This window comes from Martes martes (genome assembly GCF_963455335.1).
Source record: "Martes martes genome assembly, chromosome: 2".
NCBI classification, from domain to species: Eukaryota; Metazoa; Chordata; class Mammalia; order Carnivora; family Mustelidae; genus Martes; species Martes martes.
Genome location: NC_137889.1, coordinates 61,228,416 through 61,246,410, shown reverse-complemented (window position 1 = coordinate 61,246,410; position 17,995 = coordinate 61,228,416). Strand labels below are relative to the sequence as shown.

The 17,995-nt window shown below is 40.8% G+C and overlaps 1 protein-coding gene across 1 annotated transcript in view; it reads left to right on the top strand.

Annotated features, from left to right (window-relative positions):
* Window positions 1-11,731, top strand: part of FREM3 (FRAS1 related extracellular matrix 3) — a gene marked incomplete at both ends in the record, with an annotated part of 91,409 nt that extends 79,678 nt beyond the window's left edge. Inside the window, 2 exons of the mRNA XM_080797362.1 lie at window positions 8,271-8,420; window positions 11,526-11,731. Coding sequence (XP_080653488.1) covers window positions 8,271-8,420; window positions 11,526-11,731 — 356 coding nt within the window. The remainder of the gene's footprint in view (window positions 1-8,270; window positions 8,421-11,525) is intronic.
* Between the last annotated feature and the right edge of the window lie 6,264 nt (window positions 11,732-17,995).

Genomic DNA, 17,995 nt, shown 5'->3' with positions numbered 1-17,995 from the left:
TGTCTTCCTTATTTGGTCAAGATTTCAGGCTCTGCTAGCCATCTTGTTCTTCTGGTTGATCTGACTTCCTGTGCCTTGTTCTGGAGTGCTGCCAGGACTGGCCTCTGACTCTCCCAGCAGCTGGGCATGGCTTCCTCTTTGCTGGCCTCCAGGAATCTTGTTAGACCTAACAGCCTCTAACAGGAATGTGCAAAAATAAATAGAAGTATTAGTATCTGTTTCTTGAAGAAATATTTTTCTCTTTGAGTACTGACATATCCCCACTTACTTTTTACTTTAAAACCATAGTAGTTTTAAATTTTCCGTAGTTAGAACAGAGAAATTGTGAAACTCTCCAACACCAATATTAAAAAAAGGAAAAAAATAGAACAAAAAGGGAAGAAAATAAACACAACGTCCACTATATGATACAGTTGTTAACTTGTAGTATTATTTGAAATGATTTTAGTAGATATTTTAAGTAATTAAGTCATTCAAGAAACATTTACAGTGGCCTATTGTGCACTTAGTATAGAACCACAAAGTCATTAAGGTCTTTCTCCTGCCTTCTGTCACATCTGACTTGAACTGTAATTAGACTATTCTCAAACTCATGAAGGCTTTTGAATGGGGGGGGGGGGAAATCATGTGCAGAAATAATGGTGGAAGATTTCTAGTTCAGTATAATCAATCGTAATCACTACACATTTTTCTGAGCAAGTCACTGTTAATAAGTGTTGAATCCAGGAAACCTGCTTTCAGATACTATAATATTTATTGAAGATTGAACACTTTGCTAAGCTTAAAAAACCCCAACACCCATTCGTTAACATGTCCTCTTCTTTTTTTTTTGAAATTCACATTTTTTTTAATTTTTTAATTTTTTTATAAACATATAATGTATTTTTATCCCCAGGGGTACAGGTCTGTGAATCGCCAGGTTTACATACTTCACAGCACTCACCATAGCACATACCCTCCCCAATGTCCATAACCCCACCCCCCTCTCCCGACCCCCCTCCCCCCAGCAACCCTCAGTTTGTTTTGTGAGATTAAGAGTCACTTATGGTTTGTCTCCCTCCCGATCCCATCTTGTTTCATTTATTCTTCTCCTACCCCCCTAACCCCCCATGTTGCATCTCCACTTCCTCATATCAGGGAACATGTCCTCTTCTTAAAGGAGACAATACATGGGTAGCAACCTTACAAGCAGGAAATTGTTTGAAAAGTGTGGGATCTTAGCAACGCCATCAAGCTACAGAACCACCTCTACCCCTGGGCAAATACTGCTAGGGAACCATGGATCCTCAAGGTCCATGGTCAGAATACTCTTACTTTTAACATGGCTGAAAGGGGACAGCCCATTCCTTCTTCCCCAGCTGCTTTCTCTTTTCTGGGTTCCACACAGAGTGAAGTTCAGCCAAAACAGTTTTGCTACAGATGTGACCATACTAATCTCGCCCCACTCTCCCAAGGCAGCCTGGTCATGTTCCCTGTAGCCCAAGATTGACTCTTCTGAGTCATTGCCCTGGGACATCCTAATCTCCATGGTCAGAATTAATGATATTTCTGAAAAGGCGTTCTGAAAATTCTAAAGAGTGGTTTCCTCCCCCTTCGGGTCCCTGGCAGGCATTCATTTAGCAGCTGTCCTTGAACGACTACTATGGGTACTATCTGCGCTTTGGTCACTAGACTGAAGATATTCAGAGATTTTGCCATTTGTGATGCTAATGGTTCCTTTGAATATTACCATTTCATCTTCTCCTTGAGAAAACATCCACAGTGTTATTAGCGTACCTACCACATGATCATAATCTTTTGAAATACTGATGCGAAACAGTAATTCCCCTAATTCGGTTTTAAGCATTAAACTTTTATCAAACTCTAATGTGTAGTGTATCTCAGGTAGTAATAAAGTTGTCATTTCAATCAGGAGTAAAAACAAGTGTTTTACAAAATTGACGATTTGGGGAAATATGGAGGAAAGTGTATGCTCGTTTTCGAGGGTCACGATTTTACATGTAATTGGCCATAGTCTGGGCACTTCTTAAAGACCAGTGCTTTCTCTATTTAGATGTATCACATCCATCATCTTGTATCAAAAGCATGTTTTCATTTAGGCCAACTGGTGACACAGTGTCCAGCAATCTAAAGATGTGCTCAAGTAAGTCGAAGGAAAATGTTTTTTTTTTTTCTAGTTAGAATTGGGATGAAATGGGTGTTTTTTGGGTTTTTTTGGTTTGGTTGGTTTGGAGTTTAGATAATTTTTTTTAATTTTATTTATTTATTTGACAGAGAGTGATCCCAAGTAGGCAGAGAGGCAGGCAGAGAGAGAGGGGAAAGCAGGCTCCCCACTGAGCAAAGAGCCCGATGCGGGCTCGATGTGGGACTCAATATGGGGCTCGATCCCAGGACCCTGAGATCAGGACCTGAGCTGAAGGCAGAGGCTTAACCCACTGAGCCACCTAGGTGTCCTGGATAATTTTTTTAATGGAAGTATAGTATGTTACGTTAGTTTCACAACACAGTGATCTGACAACTCTGTGGTGCTACGTTCATCGCCAGGATAGCTGCCATCGGTCACCATATACAGCTATTACAATACTAATAACTATATTCCCTGTGCTGTACCTTTTCAGGGATCAAATATTTTCATTCTGTTTAGCTAGATTCTAAGAAATGTTTTGCTTCCTTAAACAGAGATCAAATATCCCTTGTCAAATGTCAAATATCCCTTGTCAAAAAAGGAATATCTTTGTAAGGGCAACTACTGTGGAGTAATGCTAAGAAAAAAAAATCGTCCATGGGAACCTGGGTGGCTCAGTGGGTTAAGCCTCTGCCTTCAGCTCAGGTCACGATCTCAGGGTCCTGGGATCGAGACTCGCATCGGTCTCTCTGCTTAGCAGGGAGCCTGCTTCCCCCTCTCTCTCTGCCTCCTGCTCTGCCTACTTGTGGTCTCTCTCTCTCTCTCTCTCTCTGTCAAATAAATAAACAAATAAATTTAAAAAAAAAGGGAAAAGAAAAGAAATCATACAAAAGCAGAGGCAACCTAATCACCCAAGATCTTGGCCCTACCTGCCACAGGAACCCTTATAAAAAACATCAGCTGCATGAGGGCAGACACCAGGGAACACGGCCAACAAGTTAGCTGAATGCATGGCAGGCTTCATATGCATTCACTAGGCTTCAGACTTTAGCTTCCAGGGGCTGTACCAGGGTCAGAAGGGAACTGAGTATCCTTGTTAATTAGCAAATTATGTCTGTTTTATATATAAACACTTATAGCAGTTTTCTGCTTTTCTACCAAGGATGGGTTTGGTTTTTTTTTCCATTTTTAGCATGTGCTTTGAAAACTTACAACCTGCTACAAAAAGAATTGATGTCCAATTTCACAGAAGGCTGTTAGTTTTGTCCTGAGGCAATAAGATTTGCATAACATGCATAAAATTTGCCTATAAAGATTGCTAGCTAGATTAGTATCTTTACATTTAAAAGGGTAGCTAACAGAATAATGACAGACTAAGAAAACATTGTAAAGAAAAATGGTACATAATCCAAGTGTCATTTTGTTGAAATCAGCACATCCAACTTTTTTTTTAATATGGTTAATACTGTTGCATGAACTAAGATAAACGTCAACACATAAATGTTTTAAAAACTTGAAAGACATATTGTGGTGCTGCAAAACCAGGAACCATTCAGAAGGAAGAGCATCGCTATTGGTATGACAATACAATTGCCATAGGCTTTACAAGTAGGAAAATTTTATTTCAGGTCTTATTCTTAAACTTGGGTGCCGTAGTTCACCTTTTGAAGCTTTAACTTTCATAAGATGTATTTTGGTTATTTTGCACTGATTGCCACTGTTGGCTTGCATGTGTCTTTCTGGATACACTTGCTGCATTTGACATGGTGACCCCTTATTCCTCTCACTACTCTCTGCTCTTGACTTTCCTGGCTCTATTCCTCTTTCCCTATCAGTTTTGTCCTTCCCTTCCTCCCCCTTCCCCTCTTCCCTCTTTCCTCTCTTTCTACCTTTCTTCCTTTCTTTCTTTTCTTTTTTTTGTCTGTCTTTTGAGCTCTTTCCCTTCCTCCAGTCTCCTTAAAGTTTGATGCCCGCGCTAAAATTCGCTATATTCCTCCATGTGGAGGGTTATATCACCTATTACAGGATTAACTCCAACTTAGGTGCTTAACATCTCAGATCTTATCTCTAGCCCTGACCTGAATTGAACCCCAAATTCACACATTAAAGCCTTCCTAGACCTATCTACTTGGATATCCCATCACATATCATCATCTTACTCTCTCTTACCCCCATTAGAGACTATTTCCCCTCCTATATTACCAACTAAGTTATTGACAGTCCCACTGCCACATCCCCGGAGCATCCTAGAAGCCCCCTAGGGGCTTCTAAGCACTGGGTACTGCTCAGGGCACTTAACACAGTCATCTCCCACTTCAATCTTAATACTAGTGCATAGTTCAAACCATGAACTGGATAATTGAGCTGGATAATTGCAATAGCTTCCTAATTGGTAACCTTAACTCTTCCTTAAATCTGTGGCTCACGCTGAAGTTAGACAGATATACAGAAACAACAACAACAACAACAACAAAACCGACCATATTTCCACTGCTTAAAATTGGTCACCACGTGCTATGGAGTCTAAAAAGGAAAGACCCATCCACTTCAAATGGATCCATGTCCCTGCCATATCCGGCTTCTACCTTCCTCTCTCACCGATTCCCAACAACTCTTTACTCTCATCTCATACATCACTTAGAAACAAATGCTTGTTTTTCTCCCCAGCCACTGGGCTTCTTCAGTCTTATATGACTGTTCCATATTAGCCACTTTGGAACATTCCTCCCACCTTTCCCATTTGTCCATTCTCATTCATCTTTCAGATCTAGCACAGCTTCATTTCTCTCCGTACTCCTCTGAGCCTTGAGGTTGGTTCCTTCAAAGCACTCAGGAGTTAACTGATTGAAGTTGATGTGGCCGCCCTCTCACACTGAAAACACCTCAACAACAAAAACTGCATTTTTCTCCACATCCCTAGTAGCTACCACAGTGTTTAGAGCATAGAGAGGATGCTCGGGAGATGCTTAACCGAACAACAACAAAAAATTGAATTTGACCACATGAAGCCTGATATTAAAGAATTAATATTGACTCACAGGCATCACCTCTTTCTTTTCTGAGAATTCAGAAATCATTTTAAATAAACTATTCTAGGATTTTTCTAGAGAGTAAGCTTACCAGTTTGCTTCTAGATTTTATTTTATTTTCTCTGCTGAGGTAACTGAAAAAATCATTTTCCTAGCTTCCATCTTTGGACATCTATCCTGTCCTGAGTGGTTTCTCAAAGTTTACCAATAATGTTCCTGTCACTTCATCTGCAAGTCCCTCTTGTATCTTGTCATGAAATTTCTCTGAATCTGGACATTGAGTTAATATTAAATGATGGTCATATCTCTTTTGAGAGCTTCGCTTCCCAACTTGTCATATTATTTTTCCTTATTTCCATTTGAAGAGCATTCTCTTTGAAAGGAGATTAAAAACACATTTATGGCTGTGGAATCAATTTAATGTAAGGATGATGTGGTCAAAACATCATACACTCATAAGTGCCTACCCTAAGAGATTACTGCCCCTGTCTCAGTTCTTCAGACAGAGTGAGGCCAAAGAGGACTGGACATACTGCTGGGCAACGTAGAGGAACTGTTTCCTCTATTTCAACAAATCCCCTGATGCTCAAGACACAGAGCATCTCAGAAGAGTTTCATGACTTTTTCTCTAAGTGACACCATCCTTCTCTTACATCTTGTGTCTGACTATATTCATAGAGACTTGATCCATTTTTTCTCTGCACAGCAGCATAAGTGACCCAAATGTGATTTCCCTTTCTTACTTCTTGCCCTTCCCTGATACCATAGAGAATAAGTTCGGTGCTAAAAACCAGATCACTTTGTCCCAACTTCTTAGAAAAGAAAACCTTTGTAATAAGTTCAAAATATATCAGAAGTGAGTTAAAATTATCCATTTGACCAATTCTTGAGTACTTATATACTAGCCTCTGTATCCCTAAGGGTGTAATGACACTTGGACTATGGTCACTGACCTTGAGAAGTTTGTATCGTTCTAAGAAAAATACAGAACAATGTGTGAGCTTGTTAGCTTTAGCATTTTGACTTTTCCCAGAATTCATAAATCTAGAGAAGGAGTTCTAAGGAGACCATTTGAGAAGTAATGTGCGTCATGTGCAATATGGAGGACACAGTGAATGGAGGTCTGGCTTTATCTGGAACATCACAACATAGGAGGCAAGCTGGTTGGCTGCTCTGATGGATGAGCAAAAAAGAGGAGCCACATCAGGATTAGGCAATATTCCTAGAGTTGATCAAGGCAACGGTGGCGGGGGTGTTGCCATGGACCAACTGTGAGCGTTGCACACAAGAAAGAACCGGAATAAATTTGTCTTCGGTCTTGCCTAAAAGCGCCATCTAGAGGGGTGAACAGTCCTCAGCAGCAGCATTGCCAATGTTAATGGGTTGAGGGAGGATGAAGTAACCAGCAAGAATAGGGAGGCATCACCTCATCAAAGAAGCAGCAGATGAGAACGATCCAACTATGGGATGAGGGGCCTCCATAGAACACACAAAAGTGGCCATGAGAAACAGAATCCGTTTTCTTCCATCATCTCAGACTAGAGAATATGATCACCATGAGAATACCCACAAGAAAATACTTCCCTGCTCCTCTTGCCTCTCCTCCCTCTTTCCTATCCCAAGCTCGGAGATATCAGAAACATTCATCAGCAGCAATGGGGAGATGCTGGGAAAGGTCTTGGCAAGAAGAAACGAAAAGATGCCACCCCCCCTTCTCTGAGTGCAGAGAAGGTGAGCCAGTAGCAAGTGTGGCCCATCATGCAGGAATAGAGCTATTCAAAATGTTAGGAAGCATGGGGTAAAGAAGGCCTGATTTCTTGAGGGAGTTATATACAGCTTCCCAAAGCAGGTAACTCTTACTAACAGTCTTAAAGAATGAGTGGAAATGTATGAAATTGGCACTTTGGGAAGAGAGTTCCAGCTCAGAGAACATCACCAGCAACAGTGGAGACTCGTAAACACATGGTGTGTTGGGTACATGGTGAGCTGTTTGGTGCAACAGGGCACAGGACCAGTTGTGGTGCCCAGTGATTCCAGAAAAAATGGACTCCAGTCAGATAAGGAGAGGTCTTGTCCATCATCAATGATGTCCTCATCATTAAGAGACCTACTAACATACATCCTGAGCAAATAATACTTGTTACCTTGATTTCTACCTTCCAAAATTTTTAATTTAACTCAGATATGTTTTCTATTGCATTATGCTTGCAAAGTTGTCTTCTCTATGATGTTAACTTTTCATTTGCCATCAAGGGTCGTTCCTCTGTGGTGAAACTGCTTCCTAGTTTTTTCATTTTTTTGCCTCCCTATTTCACAGTCTAAACAAACATTTGTTTCAAATCTTTTCATGGCAGCACATCTAGTATAACAGCTAGACCTTGTGCAAGGTTTAAATAGTCATCTAGGTTCATAGGCTACTTTCTGAAACACAGAGAGCTGGATATAAACAGATATCCCTGTAAAAATCCCAACTGATTGTCAAACTTACCCCCCTTCAGGAGATGTATGCTACTCTTCCACCAGCACCCCGCCCCCCACCAAAGTCTGATGCCCACTCTGGCTTCCTTCAAACCTCTCTTTCTAGGGAGTCCCTTCCCTGCTTCCTGGGGAGCTTTCTGGCATGTCAGCTGATGGAATCCTTCCTCCTTCCAGATCTCTGTCCATCCCCTGTGATTAACAAATATCATGAGAAAAGAAATAGCAGCAGTCTCTGAATTCAGAACCCTGGTCAGACTGTCCCTCAACATAAAGAGCAATTTCTCCTGAGAAAAATCCTTCTAAATTCCCCACCATCTCTTCCCAAATAATAGCTGACTTGCCCGAGTTACAGCTAGCTGGCCAGTTTTCCCCAATAGGGAAGTTTCTTTATATGACAGAAATCTCTTGACACAGAAAAATGAACAGAATTCTAACCAATGCTATTTCAGTGCACCTCCTGGAGTCCAATTTGTGACACGGTTTGTGTGTATGTGTGTGTGTTTTGTTGTTTTCGCCTTGAGCCTGTGGGATCTGTCAAGTCTGATGATTGTGACAAATACCTAGGGTCACAGGAGCCAACAAGATAGTTGGCCTGGAGGGCTGAGGTATTCTTAGTTTGTCCTTTGATGTCTCCCCAGAGCCTACCCTGCGCTTTGGGAATGCTGAGTATCATGTCGAGGAAAGTGCTGGCTCCGTGGAGATCTGTGTCTGGAGGACAGGCCCGGACCTTTCCCAAGCATCGTCTGTCACTGTGCGCTCCAGGAAGACAGAGCCAGCAGCAGCAGAAGGTGAGAGGGCCATTTAAAAATTATATCATTATCAAGATCTACGTATAGGGTGGGGCATAGTCTGTCAACAAGTAGTGTTGTAGTGTGCCTGGTCTGTGTTGATAGACTCTGGTTTTAAGTTTCTCTTACCTGAGCACATAAATGATCCGCATAGGTAATGACTTCTGCTGTTTATAAAATAAATAGACTGTTCAAAAAGCAACCTCTATGATTTATTCAGTACCCACTGGCTTGTCACGGACCCAAAATAACTTTCCAAAGTTCAGAATATTTGTAGATACCGTAGGTTGCTCATAAACAGGATTTCAGACCAGGCTACCCCTTTAATGGCTGAGCAAGGCCCATCTCTGTGAACATCCAGGCCCCTGTTAGATGCTAGAAGGATCGAAGGTTTGCACTCCGGACTCAGGCGTTTTCCTTGGCTTCAAGCAGCATGTCCTCATGTCCCACTCACCTTAGCCTCTCTTGATACAGACAATCAAGTTCCAGCCATAAGAAGAGCTAGACAGTTCTGAATAATACTTCCTCTGGGGAGCCAGTCAGCTGCTCTACCAAAAAAAATAAAAGAACCCCAAGGGCAGAATAATGCAACAGAAAAAGAAGGGGAAATTTCCACCTACATTGACACCCACATTTTCTCATTTGCCACCTGCAACCTTTTAGTCTTCTGGGTTATGAGCAGTCAGTTCAGGACTAGCATCTTCTGTATCCAAGACAATGAGAATACTTTAAGAGAAAAGCACAAATCCTGCAAATAAAACCCAGCAATATAAAAGCCTGTACTAAGTAACGAGGCATAAAGAGAGTAAAGTAGGCATTTACCTCTGAAAATGTAAACCCAGTTGCAGCATGTACCCAGAAAGTTAAGGACAATAAAGAGAGCCAGTTGGGTTTAGAGCACAGCACTTTCTCTTAGAAGAATTTGCAGGTTATAACTCTCCAGTGAATATATGATAGCATATGGTACATGAAACTAGTAATGATGCTTACAAGTTGTTGTTTTTTTTTTTTTTTTTGCTTTTTTCCCTTTTTGTCTTTTCCTTAATTTTCAGAGAAGATCATTTTTTACTCTCTGTTTGTGGAAATGAGAATAAATAGATTAATTAGCTCATTGGGCTATTTGGCTTGTGCTTGGGAAAATAAATTCGAACTCATTTAGAAAACTCCCCTTGCACACAAGTCATGATTCTTCTGGGAGCTCTCAGGTAGGGACAGACTAATAGAAGTAACGCATCTGATCAGCTTGGTTAATTCACAATAATAATTATGCATACGTGGGTAACTATACCATTATAACTTGTTACACAAATAATAATGATAATTTCTTTGTACCAGATGCCTACTATTTGCCAGACTCCGTGGCTAGAATCCTTGCTGTATTATCTCTAATCTTCTCAGCAACTCTGTAAAGTAGCAACAATTATCCCCATTTTGCAGTTAAAGAAACTGAGACTCAAGGAGGTTAAATAGTTTGTGCAAATAAGCAATGGACTCAAGATCCAAACCATAGCGCAGAAGATCCTAAGGTCTCTCTCCCTTACTCTTCTGCCTTGGCAATTTTCAGTGTAATCTTGTTTTATTTTTCTTAATATAATTATTTAATGACTTTTTTAAAAAGTATTTTTTTGGGTGCCTGGGTGGCTCAGTCAATTAAGCATCTGACTTTGGTTCAGGTCATGATCCCGCATCAGGCTTTGTGCTGGTCTTGGAGTCTGCTTGTTCCTCTGCTCCCCCTCACTGCTCATGTGCTCGCTCTCTCTTTCTCTCTCAAATGAATAAATAAAATCTTAAAAAAAAAAAAAAGGAAAAAATATCTTTGTAACAATCTCAAACTTAGAGAAAAGAGATAAGTACAGTGAAAAAACACTTTTTTTTTTCCTGAACCATTGAGAGCAAGTTGCCAATAAATTTGGAATCATCTCTGAAAACTTAGAATGCCGTTCCTCCAAAGACATTCTTCTCTGTGACCCCAAAGCAAGCATGAAGTCAGGAAATTACCCTGATACATTACCACACTCCAATCCTCAGACCTCATTCAAGATCTGCCAGGTGTTGCCCATTCTCTACGGCAAAAGAGTCCAGTCGAGACTCCCATTCCGTTCAGTTGTCATGTCTGTTGAGTTTCCTTAGCCTGAAATAGTTCCTTGTCTTTCCTTGATTCTCATGACCTTGATATTTTTGAAGACTATCAGGTTTGGTAGCATGTAAAATGTCCCCCAGTCTGGGCTTGTCTCATGTTTCCTTGTAATTAGATTCAGGCTCTGCATCTTTGGCAGGAAAGTTTGCAGATATGACATTGCATTCTCCTTGGATTCTATCAAATGGCACACGGTTTCCATTTAGCCCATCAATGGTGGTGTTAACTTTGATCACTTGGTTAAGGTGGTATCTGCCAGATTTCTCCACTATGAAGTTGTTTTTCTTCCTTTGCAATTAATAAGTATTTTATGGAGAGATACCTTGAGACAATATATTCTGTTTCTTGATTAACATATTTATTTATATCACTTAAGGTTTTCTATTTTATTCCACTGCTTATAATTTATTGCTATCATTACACTTGATGACTTTTTAAATAACTAGCAAAGAAGCTATAGGATTAGGTGACCCAACCTACAAAATAATTAATAATTCAGGAAGTCACAGAAACTCCATGTCTTAGTAAAACCAAGCAGAATGTGGTAAGATCAACCAAGTATCTGGCAAAGGTGAATGAGTGAAACCTAATGAAAATAAAATTCATGATAGTGACCTTAAAAATTAAAAATTTAAAAGTAAACTTCTTTATTACAAATTGAAGTTGCCTTCAGAGAGCCTTCAGTCTCTCCGTGAGATTTTGGGGGAAGTGCTTGGAAGGTGATGTACCTGGTCTCAACATGGAGAGCCCCGAAGAGGATGGCCCATGGTCATGGATGAGCGACTATCATGGCATTTGGTTGAATATGGAAACTCCCCCTTTCTGGGGATCGAGCCAACAAAATATGATTCTGAGGGTGCATTGTACGTAGGAGTATGCTATCTTTCTCCGAAGGAAGTTTTCCTCTACAGGAAAACTTATCACAATGAATCCTACACTCTCACTCTTGACTTTCCCTTTCCCACTAGCTGGAATAGATTATGTTGGCATCAGCCGAAATCTGGCCTTTGCTCCGGGAGCGCATATGCAGATATTCCAAGTGATGATCCTTGATTACCTGGGACAGCCCATCTTGGAAGGTCCAGAAAGGTTTGAATTAGTTCTCCAGATGCCAGAGGGTGCCGTGCTTGGAGAACCACATAAAACCACCGTGTTCATCAATGACACCATCTGACTGTAAGCAGAGTGCTTGTAGTTCATTCGAATGAAAGACTTTAAGGACTTAAACACCCAAAAGCATCTCCTAACAACAGAATGAAACTGTACATATTTAGGGCTTAGCACCTCTGGGATAGCAATGATATTGTACCGTCATTGGTGTTATATATATATTCTGATGATATGTGTGAATATAGTTTCTGTGATTGTATGGCTATAGAGAGAGAGAGAGACGTGTACAGAGAAAGGACTGAGCCCAGAAAAGGTGAGGCTGCTCTTGTTTTCCTTTTCCTATTTTCTTTTACCTTGTTTCTAAAGCTAGTGAAAGCCATTGTCACCAATTAAATCAAAAGTTAAGAATAAAAGGGTCGGTTTCTCTTTGCCAATTGGTGCTGGACAGAAAGCACCTTTCAACGATATACATACTGTTACGTGCTTTTAGTGTTTCAGGTTTTTGTGATAAGAGGTCCCTAACTGAAATTTGCAGAGAAGCCCAAAGCTCCAGGCTGCCAATTACTCGATTTTCCACTACAATTCTTACTCAGAGCCACTTAGGTAGTAGGGAATCCTTTCATCAGCTGTCCCTTCCTTTGCAAATTCCTTTATAAAAGAGGATAAAAAGGGGCGCCTGGGTGGCTCAGTCAGTTAAGCATCTGCCTTCGGCTCAGGTCATAATCCCCAGGTCCTGGGATCACGCCCCGCATTGGGCTCTCTGCTCAGCGAGGAGTTTACTTCTCTTTCTCCCACACCCTCTGCTTGTGTTCTCTCTCTCGCTGTCTCTCTCTCTGTCAAATAAATAAATAAAATCTTTATAAATAAATAAAGAGGATAAAAATAAAATGCTTTTTTTAAATGCAAGTATCATGAAGAAGAATGAAAAGTTGAAGAGTTGCATAAGCCCCAAACTGCCCAATTTGTTCTTAACCAAGTTTAAGTTGGCAATGTAAATACCATCAGCATGCCTCAGCTAATACCACTAAATCAGAGTTTCCAAATTATTTTGAAAAGCATATCTTCAATCTAGTCATTATCATGATGCAAATCCTTTTTAAATTTGTGTTTCAGACATGACTTAACCTATTCACAAGCCAACATGGCGCATGATAAAAACCACTTCAAAAAAAAAAAAAAAAAAAACCTATTTCAAGAAGCCTTCCCCATGGATGCTGAAGAGAGGACAAGGAGGCTCTTAGCTTCCATGTGGTCTGCCTGTATAGGAAAAGAAGTCCTTATCTATCATCAGGCTGGGTTTTGCTTCCTTGCTGGACAATATCAGTTTCCCCTACCAGAGAGATTTTTCTAAGCTACCTCGCAACTCTTGACCTCACTTGCCCTTCTATAAAATGAGAAATCTAGCCTCTATTTCCAGTTCTAATTCCTGTCTGAGTACTTATCTGCCAACAGGAAATCACCCTCCCTCATCTTATAATTTGCCCAGCTATCAGGATCAAAATTCTTTTAAACTTGGGATGCCTGGCTGGCTCAGTCAGTGGAGCGTGTGACTCTTGATCCGAGGGGTTGTGAGTTCAAGCCCCATGTTGGGTACAGAGATTACTTAAAAATAAAATCTTAAAAAAAAATCCTTAGGGACGCCTGGGTGGCTCAGTTGGTTAAGCAGCTGCCTTCGGCTCAGGTCATGATCCCAGCGTCCTGGGATCGAGTCCCACATCGGGCTCCTTGCTCCGCAGGGAGCCTGCTTCTCCCTCTGCCACTCTGTCTGCCTGTGCTCGCTCGCGCTCTCTCTCTCTCTCTCTGACAAATAAATAAATAAAATCTTTAAAAAAAAATCTTTAGACTCAATTCAACAGATATTTGTTGGGCTTCTCCAACATGTCAGAAAGATATGAAACCTTCACAAATATAAAAAAAAAAATGAAAAAATGACATACAGGCCAGGATAACTCTCAGACACATCCAACAGTCCCCAAATGAAGCAACCATCCTGAATTTCCCACTGAGTACCTCTGTGCCTAGGAAAAATCCATATTGTCAGCTTTGTAGAGAAAGCCACAGTGGATAAGTTTTGAAACTGAAATTAATCCCAGTCTTTTGGTGTTTTTCAGACAATCCCTCTCTCTCACTCTCATGTTCTGCCTTTTGTTAAGGAACTCCATTCAGAAGAATGCAGTGTTTATGCATACATCTTTTTTCCTGGGTGATATTACCAGTAGTGCTTTCTGTGCAGTCTGTTCCATTCCTAGTTTCCTCCCAGGGAGACATGCCAAGGAAGCAAAACTGCTCTTTTTGGGCTTCTAGTATAAAACCCAGTATATTCTAGATATGACTTTAATTGTACTAAATGAATGTACATTCTGAATGAAAGTGATCTAGTGGTCTAAAGGAGTGAAAAATACCCAATTTCTGACCAAGAATGGACTTAAACACTATGGAAAATTGGGCTCATTTTTCATTCCTCACATATTCTTCCCCTGTGCTAACATTTTTATGAAAAGTATATACATCGTTTTTCTCATTAATACTTCAGTTTTCAGGGGCGCCTGGGTGGCTCAGTGGGTTAAAGCCTCTGCCTTCGGCTCAGGTCATGATCTCAGGGTCCTGGGATCGAGCCCCATATCGGGCTCTCTGCTTGGCAGGAAGCCTGCTTCTCCCTCTCTCTCTCTCTGCCTACTTGTGATCTCTGTCTGTCAAATAAATAAATAAAATCTTTAAAAAAAAAAAAAACTTCAGTTTTCAGGGACTCTGGGTGGCACAGTCACTTCAGCAATTGACTTGGTTTCTGCTCTGGTTGTGATCTCAGTGTCATGGGATCAAGTCCCACCTCAGGCTCCAAGCTCAGCTCAGAGTCTGCTTTAGAGTCCCTCTGCATCTGTCCCTCCCCTCTCCCTCCATGCTTGCTTGATTGTTCTCTCTCTCTCTCTCTCTCAAATAAGTAAATAAATACTTAAAAAAAAATACTTCCATTTTCTTAGGGATTTAGAAAGCATCATGGAACTATACCAGATGCCCCATGATGTCTCTACTACTGAATAAACTGTATGTGGAAAGGTGTTGTATATTTTATTCCAGTATCCAGGGCCCAGTTTAAGGAGCCCATTTACAGGGTGAATGAAAAACACAGGCAGCCAAGGGCAGCCATTTACTGAAGTGAACGAGACACCAGGCGTGAGTCCTCCATGCACTGCTGTACCCACCAGGGCTCAGCCCAGGTGACGATGGGCCAAGTAGGACAGCCCGACACTGACGACTCCACAGTGTATTGTCTACCTGGCAAGCACTCTAAAATTTTTTGCCACAAGGCACCACAATGTTTTACTCCTAAACTTAGTGTATTATAATAGTGAATAATTCTAAGCAACCCAAATGTCCCATACTAAAGGAAATGGTTAATTGAATTGTGGGATATCTACTTGATAGAATGGTATGAATTCTAGATTACCAGGATAATGTTGCTATTGCAATCTTTAAAAATATGGGAAAAAGTAAAAGGACATGCCTAGGAAAGAGAATAACTTTGTGTTAAAGTCAGCATATTATCAGCCACTTTTTTCCCAAACTTACTCTATACTTATATTGGTAAATATATGTGTTCAAGAGCAAGTTTTTGCTATTTAGGAAATTAAGCAGGTTATAATGACCTCACTCTTTTATATCATCACAGCTTATGACGGAGTCAAATGGGGTCCTCATTAGCCCTGAGTTTAGAAAAATGAGCCGGATACAAAGAGGTATCACCAAAACTATACATAATAGAAGTGAAAACAAAAGGAAAATGTAAGTGGGGTTGAGAAACAGGGTTTCACCAAATGTGTCTCTAAATATGATGAAGTAGAGACAAGGAAATGAAACAAACAGAACTTGATAGGTGTAGTCGGCTGAAAATGGCCTCCAAAGAATGCAGGTCTCCCTGGAACATAGGAATTTCACCTTACCTGGAAAAAAGGATCTTGGTGCATGAAATTAAATTAAGGATCTTAGATGGGAAGTCTCTCCTGGGTGGGCCTAACTGTAATCACAAGTGTCCTTATAAGAGAGTTGAGGGAAATCACACATAGAAAAGATTGGGTGATGCGGCTACAAGCCAAGTGAGCCCAGCAGCCACCTGAGCTGGGAGAGGCCAGAAGTGAATCTTCCTCTAGAGCCCCTGGGAGGAGTGAGCCCTGCCAACATCTAGACTTTGTCCTGGTGATACTGATTTCCAACTTCTACACTTGTATCCCTCTATAAGTTGAATTCATAATGCTCAGATGAAGGGCAAGTAGCAATGTGATCTTCATACTCTTGAAAGAATATTTTCAGAGCTGGGGACATATATGCAGCTGTCTTCCTTTCTCTTTACTCATTCAGGAGTCTCTCTTGACGTGAGGTTCATGTTGGCATTTGAAGGACCAGGGCCTCAGAATCTTCCATTCTTAGTTTCATGGCATATCTTGACACTAAGATATATCAACTGGATCCAGCTGAGAGCAAATGCAAACATGCTGGACTTGGTGCAAAGCCTTGTTCTTTGACTCTACAATGGAATATCAATTTTTTTTTAAAAAAAATGATAGGCAGTCAGAAATCATCACAAAATCTTGCCTCTTCCACCCCACCCCTGCATTTATAATGTTAAACTAGGAATTTGATTTCAAAATTACAACCCCCAAAAAAGTCTACCATAATTTTGTGTTAAGAATATCTTACTGTAAAAAAAAAGAATATTTTAATGTAATTCCTTAAAAATGGGTGATTCATGTGGTGACTCTCTACTAACCAAAAAGTTTAATTAACCAGAATTACTAGAAATTCAGCAATTTACTCACTATTCTTAATATGATCTATTTGTTTGGTAAATGTTAGGAAGCATGAAAAAAAGACAGTTTGCTTCTATAAAAGATGAGCAGTATGGATGTGATAGTGTCCTATAAGGAAATGAGACTGGGGTGTCATACATTATGTCTCTTACTGTAAGTAGCACTAAGCACCTGCATTAATGATTGAATGCAGATTATGCATTTGGCATTTCTAAAAACATCGTCAATAAAAGAAAGGTGGATTCTATGTCATGTTACTCTTTTTATGTCCAGCACTTGACACCACACCTGACACATAGGATTGTGTTTCAAGATTACAAATACAAGAGCAAATAAATTAACAACCCCAAGTCTACGACTAAAGTGCTCTTCTTCCTAAAAGAATTTTTACTGGGTCAGGGTCCCAGCAGGAAAATCACAGCACACTCAAAAGTATTTAACTGGAGAGTGTTCAATGAGGGGAATATTGCAAATGTGTGGGCAGAAGTAAGGGAATCAAAAGGGGTGCAGAAGCACCGAGAGACCAATGACAGTGTAGAGTCATCCACACCATGAGGCCTGAGGGGCAAGCATAGAGCGGTGTACTAGAGCCTGGAAAGGACAGTAGCTGGAAACCTATGGAGAGAGGAACCACCGAAGGAGCCATGTGTGCAGGGCGAACCAGGGAATCAGTATCCTAAGCTCTCCGCTCCTATACCCTGCTTTCCTGAGGGCACTTCCTATCAGGCAGACCCAGCAGGAAGCCAGAGGAAAAGGGAGCTTGGTTGCCATGGTCTACTGGACTCATGTCCTGGGGCATCAGAGAAGCAGGGACAGTGGGTCTGGTGGAGACAGACCAAGATGATAATCAGCTCACAGGTGAACTATATGGACAGCTTCAACAGGACTTCCAGGCCTCAGAGTCTGAGGAACCTCAATGCACCATGCCCAGGTGGGTGTTCTACATCCAAATCTGAAGGACAACGGGACAAATGAATGCAGTAAAATAAGAACTACCTTTTCTTTGGCACAGTCCCTTCAGGATTGTCCTTAAACATCCCAGAGTGGAATACTAAGATAATCTAATGGAAAATATAGCAAATATACTGGGACCACATATGGTCCATTTTGCTGTTTGAGAAATGACATTTGTATATCTCTATTTCAGATGGCCAGAGCTATCGTGTACACTGAAAGAAACCAAGAGCATCATGCATGTTACCTTTCCTTCCAGCTATGCCCCAAGTGATGTCTCTTCTCACACTTCTGCCACAAAAAAACAAAGACAGACATCTGCTGGCTTTCCACTTGTGTGTATGAACGGGGGACCCATTTTTCAGTGCTCTGTGCAACCCAGCACACGTCAACCCTCAAAATGGTCACTTGCCCTCCAAGCTAACAAATGCCACAGCTTGTAATATAGACAAAAATCCATGAGCCTTTAATTTTAGCTTATTCTTACTTCTTTATACTCAGAAATCCTTTAAACCTCGAATTACTTTAAAACCCTGATGTTGGGGTTTCAGTCTATAAATAGAATCCAATTC